Raw genomic sequence first — 21008 nt, forward strand, 5'->3', positions numbered from 1 at the left:
TATAACGAAGAAAAAAAGAACACTATGTAAGGTGTACTCAATATGGCCTACATAAGAATATATCGTGAAAGACATGCGCAAATGTGACATTTGTTACTCTTATGTTCATATAGTGTGTGTGGAACTTGCTAAGGATGATAAAGGACATTTCATTTGCCAACACTGTGATGTGAAATCCATGGTTTTCTGGTAGCAAATTGTGACATGCCACTCCCTCATTTATTGGTTTGTAAACAATGCTATTTCTTTGTGCAAATCTCACATGTCATTACGTAAATAAAATGTAAGTGTATCAATATACTTATCTACCTATAAAAACGACATGGTTGTACTTTCTTTAGAATTTCTGTTGCATATTTTGATGTGAAAGAACAAAATATATGACTAGGCCATATTGGGTAAATGTGTAGGGGAAGGGGTGGGTAAAGTGGCCACGCTAAGGAATTTAATTTTGTTTCCACTACAAATAACACTATAAACCAGACAAAATGTAATAGATATAGTACAATTCATAGTAAAACATATATATTTCATTGAACCAGTTTCGAACAATATGTAAGGAGTAATTATTGATTATTTGAGAACATGTAAAATGACCACTTTGCCCAACCTAGTAGGGCAAAGTGGTCATGCCAATGCACTTGGCATAAAATTGGGTTGCAAGAAATGAATTGATGCTAATGCATAACAGATGTCAACTCTTCCGCTTCTGAAGACACCATCCACCATGTTGTGTGTCATCTACAATTACAATGGTGACTTGCGAAAGTAGTTGGGCCCATTTATGTTTGTGCTTCAACATTGTCTTCTGTATCTGCAACCACTTTTATCAGGTCTTTGACTACATATGTGATCTCAGCAGCAAAAAAATCTAATTCACCAAACACATTATGATTCAGTGGTACAATTCCACATTTCCTAAATCCGTTGATTGCTACACTCAGAGTAGATGCATGTATATATGCTTGTCCAAACAGCCTACATATTTGGAACTGATGGCCACTTTGCTCTCTTGGACGCAATCTAGAAATGTTTCTGTAGGACTGAAACTGCAAAACTTCAGAATTCGTCATACACACAAAAATTACCAGCAATCATTATGCTTGCACATAAAGAAATTACACAGTCCTCACGTTATGAATAACTATGAAAAATTCATCAATGAAATAACACTTACCTTATATAAACACTACCAAAAAACACAAATTAGCTGCTAAAAATAGAACTGCACCATCCACCATGTTGTGTGTCATCTACAATTACAATGGTGACTTGCGAAAGTAGTTGGGCCCATTTATGTTAGATGGCAGCAATGTACAGACAACAAAAGTACTGATGGTCACTTTGCCCACCCTGGTCACTTTACCCACCCTTCCCCTACCCAATTTGGCCTAAACGTAACTTTTTAATAAAATCTTCCCTTCGGCCATGTTATTTTTTTGCAATTGGCTCAAATTTTCAGTAAACGTCCAGAAATGTTCCCTATTTTGAATCTTGCCACTAGTTTTATCTTTCCAACTTTGTACACCACTAGAAACAATCACAAACCTTAGGTAGGCCATATTGGGTTCAGGTACCTTATGTATGCACACATAGACTGAAGCAGACATACTGTCTGGGCCTGCCGTGTAATCCAGGGGTTCCAGGTTTCATACTTGGTTTAGGCACATAGTGGCTCAGATCCCACTATAAACTGTAGGACCAGTCCCCATTAGCCTATCTTTGGAGACAGAGGACTTAAAACAAATTATATCTTTGTCACACACACACTGTTTATCAAGTCATAATAATGTTGATGGTCCACATAAGTACAGTATTAAGTCAGATGGAAACTTTAACTAGAAGGATCATCTTTCATCTTATCTCTTTGTTCAAATGCAGCAGAGAATACTAAAGGGTGAAAAGAGTAGAAACATCAAGCCTAAGAAACTAAAAGATTGTCAAAATTGGAATAAAATGTACTGACAGAGAGAATATCATTGAAATGCTCAATTTTTTGGAAGTTCAATTTAACAGTGAAGCAAATTAAAATTTGTCTTAAATTATTTTAATGAGACTAAATTCCAAGTTTCATGAATTTAATTTATTAACAAAGAGTCATATATTTGATTTTCTTAATGGAGCAATCAAATATTAGCATACATTGATAAAGAAAAGTGAAAGCATCTCTCACATTCTGGACAAAATATTAGCCATGTGGGAGGAGTTTTGCCTCCTATGTATGTTACCTTTATGATTTTATGAACAAAATATAAAACAAACATTTTGAACATCCTAGGGAATAATAACCAAAAACAAGATGTGGTGGCCTGACAGGTTCCCCATCCTTGGGTAAGCTAGTGTTAATGTAGCACACAAATTCCTCAAGTTGCTTGGTTACCAAGTGTACTGAATACACTACTGATTGTCCCAGGTTTGAGTTCTGGTCTTCTATGAGTGTTCTTTCATCATTTTCATCTAATCTTAATTAATACTAATTGTCACAATTAGTGGCAGAAAAATGATGCTAAATACAAAAAATACATACACACATATGAATTCCTCAATTGAATTTCAAGTGTATTTCTGTGTTGATTGTTTGTATGTTTTAATTGCACATATGTAATCAGAGCTGAATTAAATAGCACATTAAACTTGCTTCAAAGTTGAAACACTCTTATCATGTGAAGTAAACATAAGCTTGCAGCAACTTTGAATCAAGCAAAGTAGTTACGACGCATCTCACTTGCAGCAAGTTTGCCAAGTGATGCTTGCCTAATCTGTCCATGCAAGCTAAAATCTCACTTCACGAATTACATGACACAAGAACAAGCTGACATCAAACATGTTGTATGAATCTATCTTCTGCAGATTGTATGCAAGGTGGTAAGATTGACACAATCTTTCATTCTATCAGGGGAGGGATACATGATTAGAGACGAGTGTGTATGACATATCAAAAGCCTATATTCAATCTTTGCAGCTGTCTGAGAACAGCAACTTGTAATTAATGTTATTTGCCTACCTTTACAACACTGCTAATATCAGGTGCTGTTGTTAGTATGTTGCCCTCTTGTGTCACCATTTCTGATAGTCTTGGAGAAGCAAGAATTAGAGGAATATTAAACGCATGTAATGTAGTCACAGTTTCTCCAACAATATCAGGACTTCCAAGACCAATTAAACCTGAAAAGCAAAAATACTCTGAAATGAAATCATTATAGACAATGATTTATCTACACCTCTCCCCAAACACTCCTCTAACAATCCCAATTTTTTCCCAACATTAACATTTTTCAACAATGGCCCAATTTATGGTCATTTTGGCTCTACAAGCGAGTGTTGAAAAGTTCGTGGCCTGATCATGTTCCGAACAATTTAAAGGAAGGTCATATTTTGCCCTGAAAGTGCATATCCTTGGATGTTCATGTACCAAACATCAGAGCATTAATCAAAGCCTTTACTTTTCTTAAGGCCTATGAAGTGAGCAGTGATCAGAACGCTACATTTTAAAAGTAGCTTCGATTACAGCTACAGCTGCTCTTCCAAAAATGTAGCTTTGCTACAGCTACATTTACCAAAAAGTAGCTTGCTATGCTACTCCTGTCTGCTACTCGCTACTTTGCTACTTTTGCGCTTTTGCATGAAACAATAAACAGCAATATGGATATTCAAAAGAAGTACTTAGTAATGGTACTTACTAGATAATATCTTCCGTTACTTATTATCATGATACCCATCATTCGATATATTTTCATAGCAGTGTTACCTCTGAGACTTATTTTTACTGTAGTGTTTGTAAGGTGCCTATATAAGTGACATATCAATTCAATTTTTAATATCTGAGTATTACAATTAGAGTGCCACCAAGTTCATGTTTACGACAATAAACACATGAAATTTGTTCGAATTTTTTGTGTATATATAAACATATTTTTATTGATAAAAATTATTTTATTTTTAAAAGACTAATATGAAGGCAGTATTTTAAATGAAAAACATGTGAATGGTGATTTTCTTTTTACTCTTTCAAGGATGATAATTGTCATGAACATGACACTTAGATTTTCTGAATATCCAGATAATTAGAACTAAATCTCTGAAAGAAACAGCAGTGGCTGGTGGCTCTGAATTAGGTGAAGAGCTAGTAGGAAGTACGGTAAATAGAGCAATAGAGAAAATTAGATAAATAGTTACACACTTACTATAAACTGAAGTTTCTAACAAAACACACACACAAATTATGTTTTCTAATGGGTATGTGTAATTATTGATCAAATTTTCTCTATTACCCCATTCAGAGCCAAAATGGGCATGACCCTACAGGACTCTGCTCCTTCATATGCAGCTGTAATGAAGTCGGTGACTCAGTTTAAATGTGGTGAATTCACAAGAGATGATGCCTCCCATGTGGATGACCAAAAATAGTGACCATTCTGCAAATCATTGATCAAATTCAGATCTGATTCTTGAAGACCCTCACATAGCAGCAGAACATGTGGCAGAGACTCTGGGCATTTCATGGGAATTTGTTGATGCCATAATTCACTATGATCTGGGCATGCACAAACTCTCAGTGAAATGGGTGCCAAAAAATATGTCCACAGACCAGAAGCATAAAAGGGAAATCATGTCCAATTTTGAACGCAACGAACAATTCATGTCAAGATTGGTTACCATGGATGAAACCTGGTTATATCATCATGATCCAGAGACAAAACAATGGTGAATGGAATGGCAGCACTCTGGTTCACCTTGCTTCAAGATGTTCAAAGCAGACAAAACAGGGAAGGTCTTTGCTTTATTTTTCTGGGATAAGGACAGTGTGCTACTTATAGATTACCTGCCCAAGAGCCAGACAATTAATGCAGAGTACAACACATAATTACTCACCCAACTGAAGGAGATTGAAGCAGCAAAGCCATGGAAAGCTCAAAAAGGGGGTCCTAGTCCTCCATGGCAATGCCCTTGCTCATCGAGCATTACAAACACAGTTGAAACTGTGCGACTTGGGCTTTGAGTGTCTTGATCATCCCATTCCCCCCATCTGGCTCCATCAGACTACTTTATCTTTCCCCATGCTAGGGAGTGTATTGAGCTTCAAGGGTAGTACGTTGAGCAACTGTGAAATTTCTTCAATCCCAGTGCATTTCTCCTGGGTCGTCCCACAAACTTTCCAGTACCCCCTAATAAAAGTACCTTAAATGACACTTCTCAGTACCTAAGTTTGAGAGTTGACTTCAACTACTAGATTGTAGAGTTTGCTTCCAAACAGTGTTTCATTTATGAACTATGGATATGTGCATGTACAATACACATAGTGGCTCTGCAAAGTCAAAAACCAGTGAGATACTACAAGATAAAATGTCATTTTAATACAGCCACATAAGCAGAAAAGTGGTTTCACTATGGAGCTACTAATTACATCATCACTTTCATGTTTTTTTCAAGAAATGAAAATACAGTAGACTTGCGATTATCCAAGCTAATTGGGACCGAGATTACCTTGGATACGGAAAAACTCTGATAATACGGAGATAATGTGCTAATAGGTCGTAAATGGCGAAACAACACTTAAAACTGAATAGTAATTATTTATTACTAGTACAACTTAAATGAGAAGATTACTTTTTCTGCTTAGAATAGGCCTACACAGACTTAAACACCACCATAACAATCAGATACGCCGACAATGTAACGAACACGTGGAGCGTGGACGGTGACTTGACTCCATAAACAAACAGGGGGGTGCGTTATGAAGCGTAATGTTTTCCAACCACTCCCTCGGTTAACCCGGAGCCTCAGTTAATCAGGACTCGATTAATCGCAAGTCTACTGTAAAATATTATATTTAGTAACATGTCAAAACTTGGGTGTCCAGCATGTCTGCTTGCTCATGCATATTTCGTTTTTAACGAAAAAACGAAATTGGAAAAAACACATTGTAGTGTTAATTTTTCATGTTTTTGAAAGGTGGGAGATGCATTTTGTGACCATATTTTGTCACGAAATAATGCGAAATGAACTGCAAAAAGCGAAATTCACTCTTAAACACGAAATTCAGGGTTTATTCACCGATGAGACACCTTCTGAGGTCTGAATTATCCTGAAAGTTATGCAATTCCCGGAAAATTGATTAATTCAGCTGTTAATATTGGAGAAGCAAAAATGGACCCCTTTATACAGAAATAAACTTAATACTTGGATAACTACATAAATGTGCTATTAGAAGTGAAATGTTAATTCTGTGGAATAAGTGTAGTTTTTAAATTAAATTTAGGATTATATTCACAATTTTAAAACTAATATGTCTTTTTATATACCACTTTTCATCCATTTTTTCACCGTTATAACACCGATATTTTATTTTATTTACCGCTTTTGAACCCGAAATTGACTCAGTTTTTGTACCGAAATTTTGCTTTTTTATTTACCAAAAATATGTGCCTCTATAAATAACTATTGATTTATTGTTCAGAAGATAAGCACCTAGGTATTGATAACATTCTATATTTTGTAATATTAACAAGCTGAAACCTAGAAAAAATGTTCCTGTGGAATGCTAAAGTGTAAACTGCACATGCACATGTTTGTAACTATAAAGGCTCTTTAGGTTATTTCAATGTTAATGTAAGAAATTACAAATTCTACATCTGCAAAGTTGCATCAGTTATAATACTTACCAAGCAAAGGGAGGTCTCCATGAGGGTCTAATGCACTTGTGACTGCTGAGAAGACATCCCTCATTGCTACATCTTTAGATCCACATGTATCAAACAATTTTAATTCTGAAAACAACAACAATAATAAGGCTGGCATTCTTGTCACACTCAAAAACAACAAATCAATAGATTGAAAGCTAGTCATTCACACATACTTCATCTACTTTACACCAATGCACATTCTTCATGTTTCTATACTCTATCCTGGGAATCTGTGGAGCAAGGACATGCATAAAGGCAGAGTAGAGGAGAAAGTTAGTGGACAGAATTAAGCAGTACACACTGCTGGAAAGGCTGGTAACAGCAGTTGCTCTTCCCCCTCCATGCAATCCCATTACCTTGCACTTGTTCATTGTCGAGCCCTCTCGAGTCACTACTTGACCAGAGACTTGCTTTCGTTCACTTGCTCCAGAGATTACCAGGACAGAGTATATAGTAGGCACTATAATATGAAAAAAATTCCACTGAAAGGAGTCAAACGTACCACCTCACATTCACCACACCAAAGAAACATGTTTAAAAAATATAGTTTTCTTGTCGTTGTTAAACCCCTGGAAATTTTGTTGAATCAATAATTTACTATCATCTCTGTTATAATGTAAAAACTTTTCAAGATTTTAAGTTTTATACATATTGTAAAATATACAGGTGTGTTTGCTAATGAGGTTCCTTCCAATTCTTTCACATTGAAAAACTAGCAAATCTGACTCTTCAACAAAATGCCTTCATATTTCACAATGCTTTGGGGAAGTGGAAAGAATTGCCTGAGGTTGTGCAGATTTGCTACCACAAAATTTTCTGAGCTCTGTCTTCACACCCAGAAAATGCACTTACTGTTCACTTGTTAAGGTGAAGAGGGACAATTACGCACCAGGCATGCATTTATTCCAATATCGTCGGAATGAGCAATGCTACTAAAAAAATCTCCGGCAGAAATGAAGAGTATGAATTTCTCCCCATGTGGCAAGTGGAAGCGGTTTTCTAAGTTGATTATTAAGCCTTATACGATTTTTGAAAAATATGATGAATTAGTATTTACCGAATCCCATGTATTCCTTATGGGACATCAACTTCAACTTCAAGTTACGGCTCATCAAATGGGAGTTTCGACTTTTCCTACTGCTATGACATAGTTCTACGTGTCCTTTTTCCGTCCATGTACTTTTCTACGTCATCGGATGTTTGATATTCCAGAGAGAACGAATAAAATAATGGTCCCATAAGCCTAGTGCATTTCTCCTTGCCTCCTACGACCATCCTGGCAGTGTTGCCAAACCTGATGTGCATAATAGAGCTAAATTTCACCATTAATATAGCTAAAGAGGACTTTCAAGGAGCTAGATTAACGAAGGCTGCATAAAGTGCCTACTAGGGTAATTTTAGTTGTCAGAGGGGTAGGGGTGCTGCTATTACCGTTAGCTTTAAAGTGATGGCAATTTATTCTTAGTTTTCACCGCCTAGATTTGGCGGGATCACCCATCTCAATAATCTAATGATGTTAATATAAAATCGAAAATAAAGGGTTCCCGGATAACAAAATTGTCATCTTCATCTTAGCCACAGCGCTATATATAAAAATACATGGGGAGGAAAGAAGAGGTGGGTGACGCAGCCTATAGCTATACGAATATCACGTCACGTGCAAAATGTACACTCATGGCAAAAGTTGGTATTTTTGGGCTGGAGCCAGTGGTGGCATCATAGTGGGGCAGAGGGCGGGTGCGACAGTTCACAGTCAAACGAGTGCACGAAAGAGCCAGATCTGGCTTCAAAAGAGCGAAGTTGGCAACAGTGATCAGCAGCTGCTCCAGCGAGAAAGACCAAGGGGAAATTGTCCCTCCTCGCCTTAATAGGAAGTGATGCTTGGTAGCAAAATATCTGTGGTGATGAATTCATTTCTACTATTAGAAAAGCTACAAGAAAAAAAGGAAATCCAAAAATGCAATGAATAATTCAATTCTGGAAAGTAACAATCTTCAATTTTGGAAAGTAAATCATGCAATGAAGAAGTGCCCATAAAGCACTTGCTCTAGTCGTGATATTTTCCTTCTTTTCTTAAGAGCCAAACTAACATTCATTTTTCGTTAAATTTCTTTACTTTTCCCTGTGGATATTAATTTTAAAAGCTATGAAAGCTTTTCAAGTAGGTAATTAGATGAATAATAATAGTTCATACATTGGGACCCTGTGAAATTATTACCTGGAATAAAGAAGCTTAACTTCAAGGTTTGTAACCTTGAGAATACTGTAATTACTACTATATCCCAAAAAGATAACAAATCCGTCTTTCATGAGAACTGTTCATGCATTCTTCAAATAACAGAAGCGACACATTACATGGTCCATTTCCTTACATGACTGCATTGTGATGAATCTGTATCTTAATGGGCAATTTCAATGCTACATACAGTTTTTCACTAGTTCTTTTTTCATATAGAGACTTTGTCTGCCACTCGGAACTGACTTCTGCAGAAATTCTTCTTATCTAGTTACTCCAGTATGCCATATCTCATGTATTTTAAATACCAAGTGTCAATGTTACATTCTACCAACAATTTCTCATTGCTGAGCATTAGTTCCAGAATTAGCCACAACCACTGCACATTTATTTTCTGGAGCACTTTCACTATGCAACAACATATATGACAAATTCTGGCATATGAAATGTGATACATAATTAAAATTCACTTATTAGTAAGATAAGTGAATTTTAAAGTTAGGTTAAAAAAAAAATCAAGACCTTTTCCACCACTGAGAAACTTAGTATTCAATACATGTTCTTGTTCTACCAAATTTTTAATAAACTATTTGCATACACACATGTCGTTGAAATTATAATTTGAAATACAATACAATATTACCTATTTGAACTCCTTGGGGCAATGACTGATTATTGATGACCTCCATTGCCCATTTTGCTGCCAGAACATGTTGAACTGCAGGGAGATTTAGTCTTCCACATTTGGCTTCAAAAAATGGTTTGGGGTAGTTGCTTTTCCCAGGTCCAGGAGTATGCAAATCAATTAAGAGACCTGAAAGTAGCAAAATATATGAACATACAGATGGTGAATTACTAAACCATTTAATGTTGAATTTTGTTCAAAATATAAACCTCATATTCTATTCAATTTGTTCATCAGATTTTAAAGGTTAAAAATATTTCCATACAATTATTTAAAGTATTAAACACATTAATAACACTTAAATATAATGCAATAATCAGTTCATTGTTTCAAAAAGTTTAAAGTAAAGTAAAAGCATTCTCTTAGTAAAAAGACAGTATATATGAGGAAATGCAAGGTATTCAACACTTGAATTCTTTTTCAATTTATCTCAATATCATTTATGTGGTGGTAAAAGTTCTGACAGAAAGTGAAACAAACCATTGTGTATATACAGTTATTTGGAGAATAAAATACTGGGAAAATAAATACTCTGATATATTTGTTAGCTTCGTTAAAACTGTATTTTTTATGGACTTTATAACTACAACTTTGTAATCTCATTGCGCACACTTAACATCCACCTTATAAGCACCATGCCCACAGCTGGATAGAGGGAGAGTGTTTTGCATTTAAAAAATATTTACGTCCCTTCACTGTCTCTTTGGGTTATTCGCGATGATGAGGATGAACGATAATTAGATGAAATTAGGGATGGTATCTAGACGAGAGGAAACTTGGCAGTATCTTGGTCTCGTCTCGATCTCGAAAGGCAAGTCTCTGTCTTGTCTCAACTTGATGATATAGTACAAACCATATATAGCTTACAACCCATCGCCGCATAAACTTCCATAGTGCATGGCGCATTAAGGGAAACAACTTAAAGAGTTTTTATTTGATGCCTCCTTTCGACGTTAGTATCCCTAAAAAACGGGATTTTATCATGCACATATAGATTTAGATTTATTTATTTCCATCCACTTGATCATATAAATACAAATAGCACTATGATATGGGATAGGTCAATTACATGTATAATTTTGAGTACAAAGGAATTAACACATACTTATGAATATTAAAAAGTATAAAAGAGTATAAAATAACATAAAAATAGAAGAAAAATCAAGGTTATGTCTATTAATGAGAAGAAAAATCAAGGTTATGTCTATTAATGAAAATGATCTAAGTACTCCTCTGGCTATAAAACAAATACTTCATTAGCAAGCTCTTTACTGTCATTTTAAATTTAGTTGGATTATGATTCTTGAATTCCTCTGGCAGTTTGTTATATAGTTTTACACCTTGAAATCCTAGACCATTATGTGTTTTGGATGTGCGGACAGTAGAAAGGTGAAGGGAGTTATGAATACGAGTGCTGTATTTGTGTATGTCCAGATTTTTTGAGAAGATTTCAGAATTTGTATGAATAAAGTACAATGTTTATAATATGTACAAACATGGAAGAGGTAATATTTGAAATTCATTGAAAATTTGTTTCGTTGGGCTTGAGAGGGATACATTTTTCATAATTTTTAATATCCGTTTTTCCCAAATAAAAATTTTCTGCATTTTGGGTGAACCATATGTAAGTACAGGTTGACTCTGTCCAAAATATACTGACCTTAAATCATTTAAAGATAAGACATTTCTCAGAATTCTCATCATGTAGCAGAGCCTGTTTAACTTTCGAGTTAAAATAGTAATTTGCATGTTCCAAGACAGGTTTGTGTCTATCCATACTCCTAAGAATTTTATTGCATTGCTTTCTTTGACAATTTCATTGTTAATAATTACATTTAAGTTCTTTGTTCGTTTTACTGGATTAAAATTTATTAGAACTGTTTTATTAACATTCAGGGAAAGCTTGTTGTTGTTTAGCCAGGTGTTTAGTTGTTTCGTTGTTAAAACAGAATTCTTTTGAAGTTGCTCATGTTCCACGCTTTTTACTATGATATTTGTATCATCCGCAAAAATTTTGTTTGAGACTCTGATAAAGTTTCTGGAAGATAATTTATGTAAAGAGCTCAGATTTAGTTTCCATTAACGATCTGCCTTTGGAATTACTACAAGGTAACCAAAAAAGTTCTTGCCGTTCTAGAGCAGTGATAAACAAAGAGCAATACAGTGGACGGTACGTACCTTTAGGTTTCGAAGCACCCAACACCTTTTGCCAACGTTTCTGTAGCTGCACAAGACCCTGGTGATAAAACTCGGCGGGCTTGGATGCAAAAGTCCGTGAGTGCGTTCCGCAGGTCTCCCTCATTTGCGAAGGATCTCCCATGGAGGTGGTTGTCGAGGGAATGAAACAGGTGGTAATCTGTTGGTGCAAGGTCCGGTGAATATGGTGGATGGCACAGTGTCTCCCAGCCAAGTTGCTGAAGGGTCCCCGGGTCCTCTTTGCCACATGTGGCTTGGCATTGTCGTGCAGGAACAGCACACCCTTGCGATTCACCAATGCCGGCTCCTTCTGCCGCAATGCACGGTGCATCCTTTGCAACTGCTGAAAGTAGAGGTCAGGAGTGATGGTCTGACCAGGTGGAAGGATCTCGTAATGCACCACTTGCCGACAATTCCACCATACAGAGAGCATAATCTTTCGTGGGTGCAGAGGTGGTCTTGAGGTGTGAGGAACAGGGTCACGTGGCGACAACCAATGTCTGGTACGCTTGGGAGTGTCAGAGGACCGCACCCACTTTTCGTCACCAGTGAGCAAGCGATCAAATATGGGTGTGTTCAGGTGCCGAGTGAGCAAGGACAAACAGGCTGTCACTCGTTGTTCCTTGTTGGCTGCCGACAATGTGTGGGGTACCCACTTGCTTAACTTGTATGACTTCCCTATCCCATGCAGGTGCAGTCTAACCTGTTTCAGCGGAAACATGGAACCTTTCTGCAAGTTCATCACACGTTAGACCACTGTTCTCCTCGATGGCTGCTTTCAGGGCCTCGTCATCCAACACATGTGGTCGTCCGCTGCGAGGTTCATCCGAAAGGCTCATATCTCCCGAACGGAATTTCTGGAACCAATGCCTGGCAGTGCGTTCGTTCACGGCATTCTGCCCAAATGCCTGGCAAATGCGGCGACTTGATGCGGCAGCTGACAGACCCACTTTAAAGTCATACAACAAACATACGCGAACAAGCTGCTTCGATACCTCCATTTCTCTTCGACACTGGACGAGCTATGACTGCTGTGTGTGCGCAACGTGCCTGTATTACTGACAGTCGATGGTCAGACTAACTCCCGATCGCTTGGCAGGCACGTGCGTCATTTCGTTTCCTCTCTGTGAGCGCATGATTAATGGGACGTCAAAAACGGCAAGAACTTTTTTGGTTACCTTATATATAACAAAATATGCGACTTATCTGGGAAAAAAGAAAAAGTTGATGTCTGTTTGGTATCCTGAAGAAATCTCAAAGTAGTATGAATTTGGTTTAGGTAAAATTTTCAATCATCTAAAGTCTTGAACGAGACCCAGGGTCTCGAACACTCAGTCTCGGTCTTGTCTCGAATTTACAGAGGCCTGTCTTTTGTCTCTTCATGTTTCGAGGGGCCTGGTCTCGTCCGCGCCTCGAGTTTTACAATCCTGTCTCTGACTCGGTAGCATCACGATATTGAAGAGAAACAAAGTTTCTGAGTGTCCCTTCACAAGTTTCACCCTATCACTCATCTTCATCGTCGCGATAACCCCAAAATGGCAGAAATGTGACACTAAATAACAGAAATACAAAAAAGAGAATAAAGAATGATAAGGTTAAAGGTTTGTGTTAAGTCCACTTTATGCTCTCGGACAGGCTAATCGGAACTGAACGTACAGTTCAAAGTGGGGTCCGAACCCCTATGATGTGCTTCTATACTGGGGATCGAATCCGGGACCCCTTAATTACAAGGCGACAGCGATCGTCGACAAAGGCAGGAAGAATAAATATAAGTAATATATAAGTGGAGGAAATCAAGTAGAGGAAACAATTATATTTGAGTAGAGAAGTCAATTCGACAGCATATGGTAAAACTTGAACACATGACACTCTTAACTTTTAACACATTTTCATTTACAATTTGTGTGTTTACAAATTAGAATATGAATCTTCCCTTCTTTGAAAATCAAGGAATTCCTTTCGGGGGGGTCTGAACACCATTTTTTTAAGGGGTATAGATAGAACTTCACAATTGTTTGTTTAAGGCCAGTGGTGGCAATTTGGTGCCAATACGGGGGGGGGGGGAGGGTGCAAGGAAAGTTTACTTTCTCTTGGTAGACAAGGGTCAGCATTAAGAGGCCACAGTGGGGAGGCAAAAAATGGGGAGCAACTATCCCCTAAATCGTCGCCACTGTTTAAATCGGAACATTTTTACCACTCGATTCCTCTGTTTCCATGCATTAACGTTGTGTGCCGGAACCATCTCAGTATGTATGTTTGTCCATTTCTTCTCATCAGGCATCAAAACATCTACAGTACCAGAAGGGTTTTTACGAAGCTGGTACACAAGCACGGGATGGACAATCCATTCGACAACGCGAGATTCAAACTGTGGGCTGCGAACTGGACACAGACAGTTCTCGAATATTTCTCTCTGATTCGAGCCTGGACACAACTAATGTGTCTTTTCCTCCCATGTTCGCAGCTCTTATAAAAGCCGAAACCCACCAAATTGTTCATGTTCAGGCCTAACCACTCACAACTGTTCAAACTTGTCTGTCACAGCTTCCGCAGTCTTGTCATACATATATTGGCACGAAACAAAGGAAGTCTTCTCGAATCTCCAGTGAGGGTTGGTGGGGTCATAACCCAATTTGAGCAAGTATTCCTTAAAAAGAGAACGCCAAAGACAGGAAAAGACGGAAAAATGAGGACTAACCACCAAAAATAGTATGCATAACTTTCTTCAGAACATCCTGGGCACGCCACTCTTTATCTCGGACGCATATTTCAAAATCAACTCACCAGAAGTTTTTATCATTTCGTATTGGAGACTTAAGTAAGATGCGTTCTTCCTGCAGGTTTGGATATTATCCTTTAGGATGCTGTCGCCTGCCTTCGCACCTAACCTTAACAAAGCCCTAATTTTCCATCCTTGTGACTTGTATCTTCAAGACTTAGGAATATTTCAGACCGAAGGGACACGCGATACATGTCGTTTGGAATGAGCCAATCAACAGCAACGTTTCACACCGTAGCGACACAAAAGGCCGCCAAACCTACCCTCGACTTGTGAAATCCTCAGGCGACACGGTGTGAAATCTCTCTTAGTAGGCCACTGTCATCGTCGCAGATTGACGACAGAAGAAAAAATTCTCCTCAACCGGTATAGGAAGGCCCCTCAGTTTCCTTCTTTCTCCTTTATTTTCTGTGCTTGTTTTTACAGGCAACATCTTACGATTTGGCATACACATGACATGTACTATGTAGACATTTTAACGGGAAACCAGTCGAATTGAAGGGTGGGTCGGTGGCTCAGTTTGTCGAGCCCTGATTCGGGACCTGGTAGAACCTGCAATTTCCGCTAAAATGTCGGCATATGCAGCATCTTCTTGCTTCTCTTCTCGACATTCATAAAATTTTCGGCTCTCTCTTTATGGTAGTTAAGTGTTTGAGTGTGTGTCGAACCCACTAGGCTTAAACAAAAGTATTTTTTTATGCCACGAAATTCTCGGACTGCATAGACGAAATTTGGTCCTGGCAAAACTAAATCATCACTCAAAACTTTGATATTCAGTTGATCTGTGCAGCTTATTTCTTTTTTTATAAACCGGTCAAATACCCGATACTACTGAAATATTCACTTAGAGAGAGAGAGGGGGGTTACAGGGTTACAGAACAATCTCCGTCTTGCCTCGATAATTTTTTATCTCCTTAAATTATCGTCACATTATTTTATTTCACACCACAAGAAACCAAAAACCTCATTTTATCTAGTGTAAACTCAAAACTTTCGGGGGGCTCGAGCCCCCGAGCAGCCCCCTCCTGGATACGTGTCTGCATCCAAGTATCTGCCAACTATCCTATGGCACACCCACATAAAAAAAAAAAACAGGTACCGGTACTGATGATAATTAGGTTTACTTTCCTATTTTGCTCAACAACAAAGTCTGACGACAAAATTCTTCTTTGGCCAAAAGTCATTCTGGGCTACGAGAGACAAGATTCGTGGGAGGGCCATAAAAATGTATATGGAGAATGCAGCAATGTACATCTGACGTCTTCTGTTGCTCAGAAGAGATCGAAAGAGAAGATACCACAATAGACCAACTAAAGAAAGGCGTGTTACAAACGGTGCTCATGACTGTTTTTGGATGGAAAGCGATAGCTCTCTGTCACACTCGCTCTTGACATTTAGTCTGGAGGCTGTAAATTTTACTCAACAGGAAGAGTTATTTCTGACGTCTTGTGAGAGTCTAGCCAACTCGTGAAATTCCCCAGAAAAGCAGGAGAAAACATCAAGGATGCATTTAGAGTGGGATCCAGAGAGTCTGGGCCCCCCGAAAGACTTACAAAGTCCAAAATTAAATAAGCAAAATACTTGTTTACTGCCGTATAATATGAAGTTAATTTATTTTCGCTGAACTTACACATAAAGGTAAGGATTAAATTGTAATAATAAATTTTAAGTTGGCAGTGCGTGCAAAAATTTATGTGTACCACTGCTAGTAATAATATAAAAATGAAAATAATGATCAGAGAGATTATTTTTCATTAGCTGGATCTAACAACCTTCTTGATATTCAATAAATCATACATTTGAGAAAAATAACATTAATTTCTTTGGTAGGACAGTTGTTTTTACACAAATTTTAATGATCTTAACTAGACATAAGCTAGATAATGAATACGTTTTGTTATATCTCTATTCTTATATAACTTTTTTACCTGTTCATGTAATATTAACAATAATAAATACGTATTATTATTAATTGGCCTATGATAATGATATTTAACTTAATTTTATTTTGAAATTACTATTATTATACATATTAATCTTATTAACCTATTAATAATAAACTTTATAACTATTATTATTTTAACATGTAAACACTTGGGACCCCTCTCGAAATACAGTTTACCCGGTGGAGGTACAAGTGGTTCGGATCCCACTTTAAGCTGTAGGTCCAGTCCCGATTAGCCTTACTTTGCATAAAGTGGACTTAAAACACCAACTCAACTCAACTCAACTCGAAATACAGTTCCAGATATCTGCCTGGTAAGCACAGATACATGGGCATCACGATAGTGGGGGGGGGTCTAATTTCCCCAAAGGGCTTCTAATTTGGCATCGTTCAGGAAAAAAACAAAAAAAAACAACTTAATTTGATGGTCGAAAACAGAAATGAAGTTCATTTAATTACCAATCCAGGACCATTAAAATTGAGTGTCAAATGCAGGTACCAGGCCAAAACTTGATGGATTCATATTCTACCATTTTAATCTAACAAGTAAATTTGAAACTAAAATGGAATAACTATGAATTTCAGTATGCATCAAATGTTAAAATGAAAAGTAACTGTGTCGGATATTCAATAATCTGGTGTGTCGAGTAGAAAAGCCTGCGCTAGGTGTGGAAGTAGGGGGCTCAGATAATTGATAACACTTGAATAGTAGAAATAATAATAATAATATACAATAACAACTATTTTAAACTAATAAAATAAACCAGGTATGCTCAAATTTATTATTATTTTATTTTATTATCCTGGAGTCAACATCAAGCAAAACTTCTTTTCATTATTATTATTAGTTTATATTACATACAGTTAGTGCCGGCCTCCGTGACGGAGTGGTTGGCGAAACGCGCTACGACACGAGGGGTCCTGGGTTCGAATCCCGACCTGGGCATGGGTGTTCTTCGTGAGTGTTCTTTCATCAATTCATCACTCATCCTCATCTTCGCGATTAGCCAAAAGTGGCAGAAATGCAAAGTAAAAGAAACCAAATTAATCAATCGTGCACTAAAATGCACAGTTATTCTATTTTGTTATCAACATTTACGCACTTCGTTCAAGAAAATTCTTTAAAAGCTAGGAGAAAAAATTAGTCAAAGTTTATGTTGCGTGACCTCGGACATAAAATCGAACTTTTTGGTATCTTGAAAACTATAGTTTGGATTAAATGGTAGAATATGAAAACATGGCCTGGTTCCTGCATTTTACACTCAAGTTTTATGATTTCACGAATTTTGACTTTGGTTATTCTCTTCCAATATTAACTAACTGAAGTTCCTGTTATTAACAATAAATAACAACCTTTTCTGCTTTTTTGTAAATTGAAATGAAGGATTCCAATTTCCAGCGGGCGTCCAACGGGCCGATTCGACCCCTTGCCGACGCACCTTAGGTAAGGGCGTCGCCACACATTTTTGTAGGGGTGTCAGGTCAGTGACAACACTTGAATAATAGAAATAATAATTATTATACAATAATAACCATTATAAACTAATACAAATAGAAATTCTTTTCCAAGTGCATTATTATAATATTTGTGAAGAGACTCTCTACTACATCCACCAGATGAGTCAATATCCAGGAAAATTGTTATTCACTATTATTATTAGAAGTAGTAGTAGTAGTAGCAATAGTAGTAGTAGTAATTATTATTGCATTTCATAGTCAACTGAAATGTGCAGTTTAACTTTTATAAACTTCCATACACCTCGTTCAAGAAAAATAATTTATTATTTCATAATAATAACAATATTATTATTATGGTTTCTATTATTCAAATTTACATCAATGACCTTGACCCTCCCATCAAACATTTCTGGGGGGCCCATGCACAGATGGTATGGTTTCAGGCGAAAAACAAGTCTTCCTGTAGAAGAGCATTTACCCCTTTAAATAATCAAGAACTGAATAGGACCTTAAAAACAGGTGCTCCTGGTATATGTTGGGCCGTTAGGTAATTAAGAAAATACCAGAAATACTTTGCAGTTTACTGGCAAAAAAAAATGTGTGGAACAGTATTTTAACAAGCCAACAGTTACATAAATTTATCTGCAGGTGGACACAAAGTGAAGTTACGAGCAATGAAACTAATTCAATAGTTTGTAAATTTATGTGTAGTCTACATAATTAAATTAGAAAAAAGAGACAAGGCTGGCATTTTCAGTGGTTTTCATGACTTCCTCTCGTCGTCAGCTTAAGGAACAAGACCTAAAGGGTTTTGCGAGTTGAAAGTCAAAAGGGGAAGGTGACAACCTAATTAGACAAAGACATAGGAGAGTTGTTCATTTGGTGTCTTTCGGACAGCGACAAGAACTATAGGAGGAATGAACTTTCCAAGGGCAATAGCATCCAGAAAAAGTAACACCGCTGGGAAGGAAGGTGTCTTCAGAATTTATTACGAAAATTGCCCTTGCACAATTTTCACGTCTTTCAAGCGAAGAAAATCCCGCATGTCAAGAACTGTAATAGCTCTGACAAAAAGCTGTCCACATAATTTGCAACAATAAGAAAATGCATAACACGAAAGGAAAGTTGCAAGACAGAGGAAGAAAGTTAAATTCTAGGAAAATCGCCTGCAATTTTAATATTTGATGGACGGATTGGACTTTCGTTGCAAAAAATACTGAATAAATTATGTCAATGAAGTTTTTCTGCAATAGTTACTTTAGTGACGTGTCGCGTCCATTCGCAGTGCTCTACAAATTCTGGAATTCCCTCATACATGCCAGCATTGTTTCTCAGTAATACGAATCCTCCTTAGCCATTACATACATACGTAAAAAAAGCAGTGTTGCCCACGAGACGAGACGAGACTTTGGCCTGTCTCGTCTCGTGGAAATGCTGTCTCGTCTCGAAAATATTCGTTTGTCTCGGGACACATGGTCAATCTCGTCTCGTCTTGAATTTTTAAAAACCTGTCCCGTCTCGTCCCGTGGTCAACACTAACAAAAAGTAAAGTGCTCCCCTGTGCATTTCACCACGCCATGAAGGCGTTTAGGGGGGTGTCGTGTTAGAGTCCCACACTTTCTTGATTTAATTGATTGATTTGTTTTATTTCACTTCGCGGTTTGTGCCTCTCGGCTAATTTGCGAAGATGGGGATGAGTGATGAAATTGATGAATGGACATTTTACAAACAACCATGCCCGAGCGGGATTCGAACCCGGGACCCCTGGCGTCGCAGCGCGATGTGCTAACCACTCAGCCACGGGGTCCGGCCCCCACTTTCTTGATCAGCACCCGAAGGTGGGGGTGATGTGATCAACACCACGCCCCTGGCCGCCATTACCCCCCAGAGTTTGCTCCAAGTACCCACTTTATACGACGCTGGGTGGGCGCCGAAGCCACTTGAACAGGTGGGAAAAATCCCGGTTCTCCCCCGCCGGGGATCCAACCCGGGTCTCTGGCATGGTAGTCAGACGACTGAGCTACCGCAGTGGAGGGTAGTATTTGAAGAGAGGATAAAAGATTACTGCATTTCCCCCCTCGTAGATAATTTCTTGGCAGTCGGGTGATATTAGATATCATCTACAGGGTCGCCAACTCGCCATACATAGCATACAAATCAGTTTTGTGGTTACACAATATGTTTAATATGGCCCCCGTTGTTGTGAATGCACATGTTAATGTGTTTGACCCACTCAACTTGCACTACGTGCAGTATCTTGACAGATTTTAGAACATGCATCAAGAATGTGTGCTATATATGTATGGCGACATTTGAATCACCCTGTATATAATATTCCGATGCTTCGAGAGAAGTTAGTGATTTTTTTAAAAAAATGGTGTATATATACAAGATAGTTGTTTAAAAATATATACTGTAAAATTCAGGAGCAGATAAGCCCTAGGTCCTCCTCCGTGGCTATGTGGTCTAAGGCGCTATGCTTTGGACTCCGCTGCAGGACGACATGGGTTCGAGTCCGCCTAGTTTCAGTCTATGGGTTTTCGGCCAGTGTATAGGACCTGTGGCAACCCATCACCATGAGGAAATAGGGGAGCTACGAGCGAGTAGCGTAATCCGGTCTGGGAAATATTCTCTAACGGCTGAGGGTTCGACGTGCTGACCCCACGTCACCCCATTCCCGGTTGAAGATCTCCACACCTCTAGGGAGGACCTCCCCGATGGTGCAGTGGTAGCGTCGTCGCCTTATAATCAATGGATCCCGGGTTCGATACCCGTTGGAGGCACAAGTGGTTCGGATCCCACTCTAAACCTGTAGGCCCAGTCCCGATTAGCCTTACTGTGCATAAAGTGGACTTAAAAACACCAAATCAATCAATCAATCCACACCTCCAGGTAGAAGGGTCCCGGGTTCGAATCCCGCTCGGGCTTGGTTGTTTGTGAATGTCCATTCATCAATTTTATCATTTCATCACTCATCCCCATCTTTGCAAATTAGCCAAGAGGCACAAAACGCGAAGTAAAATAAA

At 38.1% G+C, this 21008-nt stretch overlaps 1 protein-coding gene across 1 annotated transcript in view; it reads right to left on the reverse strand.

The window, feature by feature from the left end:
- The window catches only part of LOC145984042 (metabotropic glutamate receptor 5-like), a 205724-nt gene that overhangs the window by 17329 nt on the left and 167387 nt on the right, over nucleotides 1-21008 (reverse strand). Inside the window, exons 4-6 of the mRNA XM_083117382.1 lie at nucleotides 9563-9733; nucleotides 6663-6767; nucleotides 3005-3165 (exon numbers count right to left, since the gene is read on the reverse strand). Coding sequence (XP_082973508.1) covers nucleotides 3005-3165; nucleotides 6663-6767; nucleotides 9563-9733 — 437 coding nt within the window. The remainder of the gene's footprint in view (nucleotides 1-3004; nucleotides 3166-6662; nucleotides 6768-9562; nucleotides 9734-21008) is intronic.

This window comes from Lepisma saccharinum, chromosome 2, assembly GCF_977018435.1.
Source record: "Lepisma saccharinum chromosome 2, izLepSacc3.1, whole genome shotgun sequence".
Lineage (NCBI taxonomy): Eukaryota > Metazoa > Arthropoda > Insecta > Zygentoma > Lepismatidae > Lepisma > Lepisma saccharinum.